Here is a 15,152-nt window from a genome sequence, read left to right as displayed (position 1 = left end):
AGGGATCCCTTTGAAAATAGTTATACCAGTTTTTCACCCATGGAGCATTATTTAACCGCCTTCCCGACATGCTAGCATGACATGGTACCAATGGATGCATTAGGTCATCTAGTTCTATATGATACCAGTATCTTCACTCTAGCTCTAATAGGAGCCTGCTACGGCCTCTGAAAGACAATACAAATGGACAATCCCCCTCGACATGCCCCTGGAGGATGGAACAATATGTGATGAGGATATTGTGCGTGCAAACTTGTGGCTAGAAGGATGTACTAGAGGCTCTTGGAGTGTGCAAAACAGAAACTGAGATAAAAATGAATCACAAAGCCATTCACTCCATTAAAAATTAGACAAGGCATGCATCTCAAAGCATACACACCTTTGTACATAAATGAAGACAAATATTACAAAAACAATGCACATGTTGACTTTTCAGGATGAAATATGGAAGAAGTTTGTGTGTGCATGGTTTTACACGCCTGTGTGTGTGTGTGTGTGTGTGTGTGTGTGTGTGTGTGTGTGTGTGTGTGTGTGTGTGTGTGTGTGTGTGTGTGTGTGTGTGTGTGTGTGTGTGTGCAACATCAAAAGGAAAGAACATTATCCTCTTACTGTGGGTAGTGACGTGTTCACTGTGTGATAGAGAGCTTTAAAATATGACCTGCAGCACGAATAGAATGTACGTGCCAGTGTGCATGTGTGTGCTTATATATTAATGGTCACATGTCATATCCACACTTTTGGCCTACACTGATGAGCATCACGAAGTCATCCCACTAATTTATGTTTCTCTTTTCAACCATTGACACCTCTAGTTTCTTATTAAGACTTAAGGTCCAGTGTGAAAACATTTAGGAGGATCTATTGGCAGAAAAGGAATATAACATTTATAAGTATCCATAACTGTTAGTGTATAACCACCTGAATATAGGAATCATTGTGTTTTTGTTAACTTAGAATCTGCCATTTTTATCTACAGATGGCGCGGGTTGCCTTCTGTCGAGATAGCCATGTTTCTGCACTAGCTCAAAACGGAAAATTGGCTTTAGAAAGGGTCATTTGCATTTTACATGTGTTTCAGAGTCACCATAGTTTCTCTTTTGTACTTGGAACGGAAGGGTGAACAACTTATTTTTTCAGTTCAATTCAATTTCAAGTCAAATTTTATTTGTATAGCGCCAATTCATAACAGAAGTTATCTCAGGACACTTTTCATTTATGTACAAAGGTGTGTATGCTTTGAGATGCATGCCTTGTCTAATTTTTAATGGAGTGAATGGCTTTGTGATTCATTTTTATCTCAGTTTCTGTTTTGCACACTCCAAGAGCCTCTAGTACATCCTTCTAGCCACAAGTTTGCACGCACAATATCCTCATCACATATTGTTCCATCCTCCAGGGGCATGTCGAGGGGGATTGTCCAGATCCTCCTTATGAAATGATTTACAGAGACCCAACAGTTCCCACCATGAGTAAGCATTTGGCGACAGCGGCAAGGAAAAACTTCCTTTTAAAGAGGCAGAAACATTGAGTAGACCCTGGCTCTAGGACTTCAGACTTGACAAATGTCCTCCATGTCCAAATGTCCTTCTCATTTTTCCTTATGACACGAAAAGTTGTGACACGTTTCTATTTTTTTTTTTATTATGAAATTTCCATCTCATGCCAGAAGCAAAACATAATGCAGGTATTTTTGGACAACTATGTGTACTTGCAAACATCTGCATCTTGTGATTTACCACCCTGTGTACTTATTTCCTCTCCCAGTGCGCCTGCTGTTCTGAAATCAGGCCATAAAAAACACCTGGCATATGGGATGTGTGTTCTGACAATCAATCATTCAGTGGCCATCAGGGATTCTAAATTATTTGGAAAATTATTTGCCTGAGGGAGTCAGGGTGACAGGTTTAGTATCAGTATGTGAATGTTTTATCAAAAGAGTTAAAGCCTTCCTCTACTGTTTGCCTTTTACTAAATATATTCTCTGATACTGATTTTTTTTTTCCTATATGCTTTTGCCCTCTCTTTTCAGGTGTGACTACGGTTCTCACAATGACAACCCTGAGTATTAGTGCCCGTAATTCACTGCCCAAGGTGGCCTATGCTACTGCCATGGATTGGTTCATCGCTGTCTGCTATGCCTTCGTCTTCTCTGCACTCATTGAATTTGCTACTGTTAACTACTTCACCAAGCGGGGCTGGGCCTGGGATGGAAAGAGCATTGTCAATGACAAGGTAGAACCTCACACACCTAGAAAGACCTTTACAGGATCAGTCACTGTGTATGGAGTTATTTCTACTAACAGAGACCCTTCTTCATCCGTTGGTAATGCTAGACTATAGAGGGGAGAAGTAAATCAACGACCTGTATAAAAATAGGCAAACTTAGTTTTACAGGACTGCAAGTACAGCCCAGTGGTAATACACTGAGTGATCAGAACAAGTAAAGCAGACCATGTAGTCAAATGCTGTGGATTCCTTGCATTTAACAGTTCTGTTGTGGCTGCTGTTCAGTTAATGCTCTCTAATGAACTGATACAGCTACCTTAAAATCTCATATAAAAGCAGGTATTCAAATGATGAATTTCATTGACAGACCGAAGCTAGTCGAAGCGGAAGTCTATGGCTTCAAGTATTGCCTTCTCTTGTTGTCTGGTTTACGGTCATTGAAATAGATCATAAAAATGTGCCTCTTGGTTATAGTTAAATGGCACATTTACAGTAATGTTGATAAATAGGCATTGACCATGTAAAAAGTACAAGTATGCAATATTTCTGCCCATTCTCAAAACCTTGCATGCACCACAAAATTAATTGGGCTTGGTAAAGCACTAGTTTATTTCAAAAGTTTTCTAACATGGAGCCATTTTCCCTGCAGAAAAAGGAAGCGTCCATCATGAAGAAGAACAACGCCTATGCTGTAGCTGTGGCTAACTACGCTCCAAACATCACAAAAGACTCCACGCTGCCCACAATCTCCAAATGTGCTCTGAGCGATCCCAACAAGACCATGGGAGAGACGAAGCCCGAGCAGAACAAGAAAACTTTTAATAGCGTTAGTAAGATCGACCGCATCTCCCGCATCATGTTCCCTGTGCTCTTTGGGAGCTTTAACCTGGTCTACTGGGCCACCTACCTGAACAGAGAACCAGTCATTAAAGACCTGGATCCTTCCAAATGAACTGTAAAGACTCCAGACACACAGCCCATTCAGGACTTCTACATCTGTTGGTATTAATTTTTGTCAGTGAGAAGCTGTTGATGTGTATGGAGAATTCCCTTCTCTGTTGCTGACTACAGTTTTGGATTGTTGTAGGTAAACATCGTAACTGGGTTAAAATACACTTAAGAGCTTATATTACAGAAGTAAGCCAGACATCTTTACCAGGTTAACAGGATATTTTAAGTTCCAGCAGCCCTTACTGAGAGAAAAGGAAACCTCAGTGCTGTGCATCAGTGTTGGTCACACATTTTTGGAAACATATTGCATTCTCACTGCATTCAAAAGAAAAAAGAGAAAAGACATTTCCTCCTAATCATGGCTTCCAAATTTTATAATTATGACAGGATGTAGTGATATAAGAAAACAAAACTAGAAAATGATCAGTGTTTAAAGCTGCACTAATCAATATTTTTATATTGACAATTAAGGATGAGCAAGTACATCATTATCTCTGTTCTGTTCAACCAACTACATTTGTACGCCTATATGGAATGTGCAGTGCTTAAACTGAACGTAGGTCGTGCTTAAACTGGAAGTAAGCCTGAAATTGATATGGGTTGATCGGAAGTTGCTATATTTATCAGAAAAATGCTTTCCAAACGATAATAAGAGAACTATTTACAGTATGGATATTGACACATTTCACCCCGATGATGGTCGTAAAAAGTACATTATCTGTACTGGATACTCGTACTTACTCAACCCTGGTCACACACAATCTCGTATTCAAGCTAAACAGTAAACTAAACTTTAACTTACTTTACTTACACGGTAGCATAATGAGGGCCCCTACCTGTAAACCGAAGCATTGAGAACTTTGTAAGTGTACAGACAGTTTATTAAAAAGATAGTTTTGAACAACAGTAGCGTTCACGTATACAGGCGGAGAGATGAGATGTGAAGTGAATCTCGCGTGAAACGTTGTTGCCGGAAGAAAGCACTGAACGCAACAGAGACTAGTGCTTCCACAGGATACACACTAAAGAGATGGCGGATTATTCGAATTTGAAGACATCGACAACGAGTGCTTCTTTAATGTGCTCAGTGCTTTCTTCCGGGCAAAGGGACAAACTGTCTGTACACTTACAAAGTTCTCAATGCTTTGGTTTACAGGTAGGGCCCCTCATTATGCTACCGTGTAAGTGTGGTCCTATTTTGAGTCTTGTTAGTGGTATAGAAATAGCGATTTCTTTTCACTTTACTCTGTTGCCCCATTGACTAGCGTTATAAGGTAATTAGCGGTTTGTGCTAAAGCTGGTCACATTCGATTATCATGAAAACATATCCCAGAGAACGGACCAACTCGGTACACTTGTGTTATTAACCGCCAGGTTCATTTTGCGCCGGAATTGTCCTTTAAATATGTACTTAAAGGTCCAGAGTGTAGGATTTAGTGGCATCTAGTGGTGTGCTTGCAGATGGCAACTCCATTGCTTGACCCTCCCCTTCCAACCACAAACAGTATAAACTACAATGGCAGCAAAACATGCGATAATCGCCATCTACAGTAAGTGGTTGGTATGTCTGGGCTACTGTAGAAACATGGTTCAACATGGTGGACTCCATGGAAGGTGACCTATGGTGTCAGTAGATATAAAAGGCTCATTGTTGTTAAAGGTAACAATAACATAATGCAACATTTAACTGTCATGTTCAAACTTTCCTTTATCTTGAGCACTTTTAGGACTTCCTTGACAACTGCTCCACCCAGTTAAATCTTTGCTACGGTGCTGGAACCCTCAAAAAGTGATATATTGCATGGATCTGAGTTTGCTGGAATCTTTACTATCAGTTAGGACTCCCTTGACTTCAAAGTAAATGAAGTGTCAAGCTTGGTTATGAAGTTAACATTGTCCTCATCAGTCTCCACTCTATTTGCTGTGCAAAAGAATACTCCTTCCTGCTCTGGTATACATATGGTTTTTATTGCTGTATCAACCAACAACCAATGCTGTCACACTGTATTTTCTGGAGAGAACATCAACAAGCTGGCAGGAGGTAAATTTCAAAAAAGTGTAATTTCCTTTAACACAGTCCATAATCAACAGCAATAACAGTAATTATCTGAGGATCCTTTTCTCATAAATCTGTGACAATTTTCATATAATTGTAAGATGTAACACTGATGGAAGTCATAATAACAAGAAAAGGTCTCAAATTGTATTTTACCATGCCAAAACGCTTATGAATCTTTGTTTCTCTGCTAATATTTTATTGCACTTAAATTAGTTTTAGGCTCTCTTGACAGTTTCATCATTAATAAACTTCTATATTCAAGAGGCAGTAGGGAATTGAGAAGCAATGAGTCAGCACCACTCAGTCTGAAAATACAGCACTGTTGGGTGTCATCATCAGAACACTAAACATCAACCAAACCCTCCCCACTGTTATCTGATTGCTCCTCAGTCAATTCACAGCGAACAATTATCTCTGGGCAAAAACAATGAGTTTGCAGGAAGTAGTCTGGTCTAGTCTGTAGTCTGGGCTAGGAGGTTGTCACATTAACATCTATACTGTACCACATCAGAATATTTGCTGAGAACTTGCTCCTCCAGGGCTACACAGTGCTTTGTGGCTCACTCTGTAGCTTTTTGTACAGCTTTTTTCCACTCTGCTTCCTTCACCAAACGGACTGTGTCACACTGTGGAAGATTCATTCTGACTGGATACAAATGGTTGACAATATGTGTATGAAAAAAAAAATGTCTTCAAGTGTCTGTGTTTATTTAAATTAATTTTTGTTTTATTGTAATCTTTTTATATACAATGTAGCAGGAACAAAGGACCTATACATATTTAAAAGTCTCAACTACCCCTTAGAAGAGGACACTGTGTCGATAATACTGCATTCATTGAATTTTGTGTAGTCTGTGTGAAATATTTTAAAATTGTTTTTTCTGCCAAAAATATTTGTTATATACATTTCTTATATAAATATATGTATATAAACCCTGTGCTTTGTTTAACACACTTTTCCACTTAGATATCTTTTAGATAAGAAATTGTTCTAGAGATCAATATTTTTTTCCTTCTTGCACACTTTGACCCTGTTTGTGTTCATTTAATTGTTCGAGCGAAGAAGCTCTTCCTGATTCATATGACCACTAATACAAACTTGTGATATTCACTGAACACAAATCTCAGTGTTTTCCTGTTTTTAGCTGGGCAAAAATAAAAATTAAAACAAGGAGAAAAAATTCTCTAGAAGGTTACATATATGAGACTTTAAACAATAATAAAGCAGCAAACAACTATCATCTATATAAAGATACAGTGGTGTTATAGTGTCACTCTGTGCTGCTATTGCATCCTCTCTGTGGTTTGTTTAAATAGCCGGCCCGGCCCCTCATGCATCTTAATGTGAGCACTACATCAAGGATGTGCTGAACTCTGGCATTTAGAAATCTACTGCAACACAGAAGCGACCTTCAGAGAGTTACTAAATAATGTTTCAAGATAGTTATCTGAGGTATACTAAGCCAACTAAAGACATGTCCCTACTTTCACGCCCACTTGGCAATGGCTGTGATGTGCACACCACAGATTTTATATCTACATTACCCACATTATGCATACAGTGGAATATGTGTTTTTTATTCTGTTTGGTGTTTCATTCTATTTGCAAAAGTTTTGTTAATGAACAGAAATTGAGAAATGGAGGGATAAGCTTGGCGGAGTGACACAGTTTTACGTTAACTCTCATTTTACTTTTTCTTTTGACTTATGTTTTATAGTATCATGTGAAATCATTGCAGCATACATATTCAGCCCAGGTTATGCTGAAACATTACTTTTCTTAAATTTGCTTTACAGTAATGAATTTGTACACGTTTATATATTAAGAGTCAAGGCTCCAGAAGAGGAGAAAATGACTCAGACCCCAGCGGGTTAAAATGGCATGCAAGGTAAAATTACCGTTTTTGTCTACAGTGTCTAGTGGAGAGTGATAGTGATATTATGGCTGTTTCTGGTTAAACAAAAGGTCTGTCTCTGTAGGGATCCTTCCCAAAATGTTGTCAGACACTTAGAAGAAAGAAGAACTTTTAGTAGTTGTACTTTGTTGGTGTATTTGTCACCATGGATTGGCTAACATTACATGGCAGCCACATTGTCCTGTTTTGTGGCTATTTTCTAATTTAACTCAAATTAAGGGTTTAGTTTGACCAAAGCGTTTCTGTCCAGTTTGAAGTGTGTTTTACAATTATCTGCGAGGTAAAATTACTGGTTTTGACAATATAGTCTGGTTGGCTGTATCGCCCATTGTTTTCATCCGAGATGCTGGTGCTTGAGTGCAACATCCAGTGGCAAGTAAATTTCATACATATAAACTAACATCACTATCTTTACACTTTGTTGCTGCTGGGGCTAAAATCTTGCACTGTGCAGGTTTACTCCATACAAAGGTGCCCATATATCCTTAATACACACATACACAGTCAGCAGACCACGAGGCATCCAAATCCTTATAGTGCGTAGATCCACAGCATTGCTGAGAGTGGAGTCCTGCTGAATGGCGAGTGCTGCTGAAGAGGCTATAATCAGGTCCAGCACAGCATCCACAGCACATCAGCACATTTACCCTTCTCTCTGCCCACCTCCCTTTGATCTGCACCACCGTCACCTTATCCCTACTGCTGGCCAGCCTTTCACTGGGCCCATTTACTCTAAAACTCAATCCCCACAAGCTTTGCACACATCAGCTATGGATAAAAAATAAAGACTGACAAAATATATGTGATCATATTCTCAATGAGCACCAGTTGGGATTTCAACGTTGATTTCTAGTTGAAAACTGGGTGATATTCAGTCTGACTGTCCTCTTTTCAACCAAATACAAATTTGTTAAATCATTTTGATAATTTATTCAGTTGTAAGGTGCCAGAGAGACAATACGGTTTTGGTATTTCTCATATTTTATAGGTAGGTAAAATGTGGTCTACAGGAAGACATCAATTCAACTCAAACGTACAATATGCAGTTTCTGCCACTGGGGTGTCTCACATCAAAATATCAAAAGACGAAGTCTGATGATGAGGTGAAGTAGCATGGGTTCACAGGAGTTGTGCTCTTCACCACCATTGCCGTCATTGCAGTCAGCTTCTCCCAGTTAGGATTCCTTCAGTGTTCATGGTTCAGGAGGTTTCTACCGGGAGCCCAATGATCCACAGAGATCTCCTCCTCTCCAAAACAAACAGACCCGCTGATTAAAACCACTAAAAACACTGAATAAAGCAGTCCCACCTTAAAAATAACTACCTCTCCTATGCTGTTGGGCAGACAAAGGATGTAATTTAAGATCCAGATGTCCGATGACTAAAATCCTTCATCTGGTTCAAATCTAGAGTTAAAAAGCAAAGCAAGTATATGGTAAAAATGTGGCTTCAAACTGGATAAACAGTTTTAATATGGAAATGTTACATATTACAGCTTTCATTTATTAATCAGCATTGGCCGCCCATGACCCTGTCTCTGGTTCACTGCTTTTCCTTCCTTGGACCACTTTTGATTGGTACTGACCTCTGCAGACCGGGAACACCCCACAAGAGCTGCAGGTTTGGAGATGCAATGACCAAGTCGTCTAGCCATCACAATGTGGCCCTTGTCAAAGTTGCTCAAATCCTCACTGCCCATTTTTCCTGCTTCTAACATCAACTTTGAGGACAAAATGTTCACTTGCTGCCTGATACATCCCACCCACTGACAGGAGCCATGATAACCAGATAATCATTCACTTCTCGCAATGTTATAGTTGATCGGTTTAAAATGTCATAAATACTGAACTATATCGGCTTTGTGCTATCAACAAGAAGCCTCCAGGACATCATAATGGGAGAAATTCTGTACATCAATGTCAAATAAGTATTACGACCCGGCTCGTTTTGGAGAGCAGTAACATGAAATTGGGATTGGAAATGAGATGGAATGCGACAATTGACCGGTTCAGGTTAAAATCAGGTGTGTAATTAACTAAGGACAGTGCGCTTGCACAAGGAAATGTAACAAAAAGAGGCTATACAGGTGCTGACAAATAATTAGTACACAAAATGAAGATGACTGAATGACACTAAAGAACAAAAAGAGGTCAGCACCCAAAAGCTTACAAACTAGTGAACAAAAAACAAACTAGCAGTTATTCTGCAACTTAAGAGGTCTCAAACAATGAGTGTCCAACTCTTGGTACACTATACAAACTAAACAAGTCACAAAGATTACAAAAGCACTGGCTGAAACCACTCAGACAACAGCCAGGCAATACTAAGAAATAAGCACTTTAAATTCTCTCTAAACTAGTACAAGGGTATGCAACAACAGCGAGGCGAACTGATCGATTGGTTGATTGAAGCCTCCTGATTGGTAGGTTCGGTCGAATCACAGCCACACCAATCACAGACCCCAGGGAACAGCAACCAGGAAGTAGGCGGTCTCAGCTCCAGAAGGACCAATCCTCGACAGGGAATCACACAGCTGGATTTGCATACCAGCAGAATCACTCATGAAACAACACAATGACTACACACTAAATGACAGCCAGCAGCGGTAACATGAGACATTAAACTCACTGCTAAAATGCTGTGTGAACGTACTTCGGCATATTGGTTACAGCTTCAACCAGCAACTACTCTGAAGGTATATGCACAGGGACTTGTGGCATTGCTTTAGGGTGTCAGGTAACACAGTATAAAAAGCAATAGCCAATAGTCAGGTAGAAAGATGTGACGCATGAGTGTGTTGAAGATATGACTTCCTCCAGGAGACTATGGTTCAAGATCAGTGTGAGTTGTTATGTTCTACTGGCTTTCAACTGAGGAATTTGTATTATTTTGAATGTGAAAAATCCAATGCAAATCTATATATTTGAACGTTCAAAGTGTTCAAATAGTTGGTGAAGAAACTTAGAATTTTGAACCAATTAGTGACCATAGTCATTTTTTTAAACATCTTTTCAATTGAAAAATGTTCACTAGGTCATTTCATAATTCAGTTCTTTCACACTTTTAACCAAAATTAGATTATAAAAGCTAATTATTTATGATTGTATTGTATGTTTTTTACAAACATACACACTAATAACTGCACAAACCCTTGTCATGTAAGCATGGCATTATTTCTGTCAGTATGATTCAAATCATTTAATAACACACACACACACACACACGCACACACACACACACACACACACACACAGTGAGTCTTCTGTCCTTCGGGGGAGTCTTGATCTCTGAGCTGGAGTAGCTTTCTAAGGGCCTGACCGTAGCTAGAGGCCAGAACTGTCCACCCTCATCTCAGTACTCATCACAGACTCTCCCACCGCTCTATCCCAAACACATCCGCCTCTCTCCTCTGCATCCAGGGCTGCTGCTGCCTTGGCCAGCCGGCCTGCAGCTGACAACACGTCAGGGGAACTTACACCTCAAGTGTGGCACACAAGTCAAACAGAGAGTTAGTGAGGTGTTGGCAGACTCAAGGGTTTAGCAGAGATTATTGAATTCTCATAGGCCATTTATGGGATTAACTGAATGTTTATAAGACCAATTGAAAGACCTCAATAAAGAAATAAAAGTTGATTATTCTGATTTAACTGTTGGATGAGATTTGTCCAATAGGCTTTTACCAAAAACTAAGTGTGAAAGGTCATTCTTGACTTTGTTAAATTACCCCAAAAATTCAAACAGGAAAAGGTGGGGCCGTGACTGTCTTCAGTCATGTAAAGCCATCGTAGATCAGGCCTCTGTGTGTCCTTGCCCAGCTCTTAAAAGGAATAGCTGAACATTTTCTGTAATATGCTTATTTGATTACTTACACCGATCAGCTATAACATTGTGAGCGCTGACAGGTGAAGTGTATAACACTGATTATCTGATTATCATGGCTCCTGTCAGTGGGTGGGATATATTAGGCAGCAAGTGAACATTCTGTCCTCAGAGTTGATGTTAGAAGCAGGAAAAATGGGCAGTGTGAGGATTTGAGCAACTTTGACAAGGCCCACATTGTGATGGCTAGACGACTGGGTCAGACCATCTCCAAACCTGCAGCTCTTGTGAGGTGTTCCCGGTCTGCAGTGGTCAGTACCTATCAAAAGTGGTCCAAGGAAGGAAAAGAACCGGAGACAGGGTCATGGGCAGTCAAGGCTCATTGATGCACGTGGGGAGTGAAGGCTGGCCAATGTGGTCTGATCCAACAGACGAGCTAGCTCATACTGCTGAAACAGTTAATGCTGGTTCTGATAGAACGGTGTCAGAACACACAGTGCATCACAGTTTGTTGTTATGGGGCTGCAGAACATTCTGACCACCAGGGTGCCCTGAGAAGTTATTGTAGACAAAGAAAATTTACATGAATTCTTACAGGCTGAGGTCACAGAAATCAGATATGGATGATTGCAGGCATTGGCTAATTAGAATTAAAAATGTCAGATTTAATGTGTTCTTTCATATCACATCACTAGATTACATACCCATTAATTACCTGGCTTTTGTTCTTGAACTCAACAAAGTAATTAGCACTAATGGCTTGCTCTTATCACATACTGTACCTCTGACACAATTAGCTTCTCGGTGTAAAGTGAAATGCCACCCAGCAGCACTCTGTATGCCCAGCAGCACTGCGCCACTCAGATCTAAAATATAATTACAGCTACAGCAATAGCCCGGGGGATGGAAATGCTGTTCACAATGGTTTTATCATGTATGAATAATTTACCTCTCTCACCTCTGGGCCGTCTGCGGCCCCAGTCAGCAACAAGGGACTCAGCACTGTCTGCACCCATAGCAAATACAAACACACTGTTATCTCACAATTTGATCTGATGGGAACAAAAGGGAATAATTATTTTACAACATGTGAGTAAGGCCGATTGTATCAGTTTAAAGGACCATACAGCAGTCTTAGCAAAGTTTTAGCTCCTTAATTACCAAACTTCTAAGTCAACATATCAACCTGGTCTCACCCCCTATTTGTCAGATACTGCTGCTTGGTCAGTAGCCCTCCACTTCAGACTATCATGCTGTGGAGAAAGTCCACATATGGAGATGGTGGGGTGGATGGATGGCTTAAACAAAGGACTTTAACCCAGGAGATCAATGTTGGTGCCCTTTGTGAAACCAAAAGTAAACAATGTCTAAGTAATGTACATACGTTAAGTCAGGTACGTAACGTAATTTACAACCTTTTCGTAATCCTAAACAAGTAGTTCTTGTAAACCCTAACCAAACTCAACTGTTTCACGCACTGGTGGACCCCCATGGTAGATATGACTCTGGGGTACCGACAACCAGGAGTTGGCAATGATACGTATTTCACATACATTCTACATAAGATCAGAGGTCAGGAACAGCAGCAGCACATTGCTGCGACAGTCAGATAAAGACTCATGGGGTCATGACTTAGTGGCAGAGAAGGCACTTGTTAGCAGAAGTGTAACTGCCGGGTAAGCTGCTGTATCGACAAATAGGTTTTAATGCTGGACTGTAGGACAGTGAGTTTGTTTTACTCAGACTTAGAAATGAAGCTTTACATTTGTGTTTTCAGTAGGAACCAATGGACATGGAGCTAATGCCTGAGACACAGTGGGGAAGTCAGAGAGTATTGAGAGAGGGAGAGAGGGACTAGCACATTGTTAATGTTGGATTTGTTGACAATAAGAAAAATTAAAATAAAACCAGACTGCTCCTTTTAACAACTAGATCAGAATAAATGACTAGCTATTTGAAGTAATTAAAGTATTGTTGCAGGAACTAGACCAATGATAATACACATGGACATTGTGTACCACAATTACACATTACTGTATGTATACGAGCCAAACACTTGATTTAAAGTTTATTGGATGAGAACTGGAAAAGTATAACTCTGTGTGGTCTATCAACGCAAGTGCTGATGCTACAGAGTGGAAGCCTTGATGAAAAGATAAAAGCAAGTGGGATTTCTCGAAATTGGTTTCTCTCGTATCATCTTCTTCATGCTATTTAGGCATGAACAATTAGTTGATACAGTTGCTTGGCAACAGGAATAATATTTTTCCCCCACAGGAAGTTTAGGTCTCAACAGTTAATTTAGTTTATTTTAATGTGTTTCTTGGTGCCGATTAGAAAGAGCTGATATTACAAAAGAAGTATGTGTGTGTTTACTTGATCGATAGGTATCTCCACCTATCACAGTCATAACGATGTGTTGATCTGATTTGGTCAATGGGTGCAGCACACATTTAACTTTGCCCTTAGGTCCTTAAACCCTAAATTTCAGAGCGTCCCCACTGAAACGTAGCAAAAGCAAGAAAAAAAAATAAGAAAAGAAAAATGCAAGTCTCCTTCAAAACCAATCCAAGGCACACTGTAGGGTTTGTACTTATTTAAAATGCCTTTATTTTACATGGCAATATGTATTCAAAATGACCAACGCATTGCGACCAGAGCTTTTTTTAATAGGGTCAGATGATAAGTTGAGTGGGAGGATGGTTCCCTATAAGTGCTCAAGACTTTTACTAAAATAAGGGATTGACATATCATAATCAATAGAAGGCTGAAAGAATTATATTTTATATTCCATTTATTTATTTGCAAAGGACCATGTACACTATTAAATAGAAATGTTTATTTGATTTAGGCCTATTAGACCAGAGTTAGCTTAAAGCTCATTTTCAATTATATTTTGCTATATTGTGCCACGAAATATTACCCATCTATCATCTATAACCTTATTCTTTACAGGGGTTCAGTCCTTCACAGGACTGACCATTGACACTCATGGGGCAAATTTAGAGCCACCAATTAAACTGCATGTCTTAGGACTGTGGGAGGACACTGGAGAACATGTGAATTCCACACAGAGACACCTCGGCCCCAGCCACAAACTCTGCAGGCACAGAAAGGCCTCAGCTGGCTGGTGCGATCAAACCCAGAACCTTCATCATTATTAGTTTTATTGTCGGCGTCGTTATCGTTGTCATCATTGTCATTGTTGTTCTTGATGTTGGTCTTGTCATTGTTATATAATAATAGCTATTTATACAGCACCTTACATACATGTACTGCGGCTCAAAGAACTTTACAGTATGGCAATAAAAACCAAAACATAATGAGTAAATTGTGTTTTCTAATACAAGCATAGTCATACATTATATGTCATTATATTATTTTCTATTCTGTACGCACACATAGAAATACAACAGATTCAGATTTGGATGAACTTTATTATCCCACGTGGGGAAATTCGTTTGGTCTTTCTTTTAAATCCTCCTAGTGAAAATGCAACCCGAGGCTCTTTCCCTCCTCTTTCATGTGAGGATGAACACTAATGAGAGTTCAGAGATGGTTTGATCTCTTCGTGAAATATATCATCTCATCAACTCATCCTCTCTGCTGACAGTGAAACCAACCGACAGAGAGAAATGGAATGAAGCTGTGGTGCACATTACGACTGCCAACACTTTGTCTTCATTTCACAGAACTTTGCCTCATTAGACCAAAGACCATTATGGTGAAAAACGAACACAAGTAGTACGTATATTATAGTATACAGTGTACAGGCATTGTGCAGTTAGAGGCAGTATCCTGGATCATTGGCTACATAAGCACTGTGCTAAAATTCTGCTGGCCAGTATCAGTGGTGTGTCCTACTCTGCAGCTATATATGCTCGTAATAGGCTAATATCTACTTTGTAAGTGTTCGGGTGCACTCAGGAAATGTTTGCAGAAGCCGCCAGCTGCTGGAGAAGGGACATCTGATCTCCCATCTGCACCACTCTCTGAAGCATGTAAGTTCAGTCGGCTATTTGTGATCCTATTGTGGCCTTGGGCACTAAAATGCCTAGAGCCAGCCCTGTTATCAGAACTAGGCTTGTCATCTTTCTTATCCTGTTAATCAAGTGGCAACCCCAATGATTTATCTTGTGACTCCATCAAGGAGCACTGCCCCCTGGGTTGGGAACCACTGC

The 15,152-nt window shown here is 39.9% G+C and overlaps 1 protein-coding gene and 1 long non-coding RNA gene across 2 annotated transcripts in view; both read left to right on the top strand.

Moving 5' to 3' along the window:
* Window positions 1-6,491, top strand: part of gabra2a (gamma-aminobutyric acid type A receptor subunit alpha2a) — a 46,190-nt gene extending 39,699 nt beyond the window's left edge. Inside the window, exons 9-10 of the mRNA XM_051384039.1 lie at window positions 2,030-2,232; window positions 2,876-6,491. Of these exons, the coding sequence (XP_051239999.1) occupies window positions 2,030-2,232; window positions 2,876-3,178 (506 nt within the window). The 3' untranslated portion in view covers window positions 3,179-6,491. The remainder of the gene's footprint in view (window positions 1-2,029; window positions 2,233-2,875) is intronic.
* LOC127354591 (uncharacterized) overlaps window positions 1-15,152 on the top strand; it is a 235,707-nt gene that overhangs the window by 62,821 nt on the left and 157,734 nt on the right. The gene's annotated exons all lie outside the window — the stretch shown is intronic.

This window comes from Dicentrarchus labrax, unplaced genomic scaffold, assembly GCF_905237075.1.
Source record: "Dicentrarchus labrax unplaced genomic scaffold, dlabrax2021, whole genome shotgun sequence".
NCBI lineage: Eukaryota > Metazoa > Chordata > Actinopteri > Moronidae > Dicentrarchus > Dicentrarchus labrax.
This window is presented reverse-complemented; position numbering and strand designations above follow the sequence as displayed.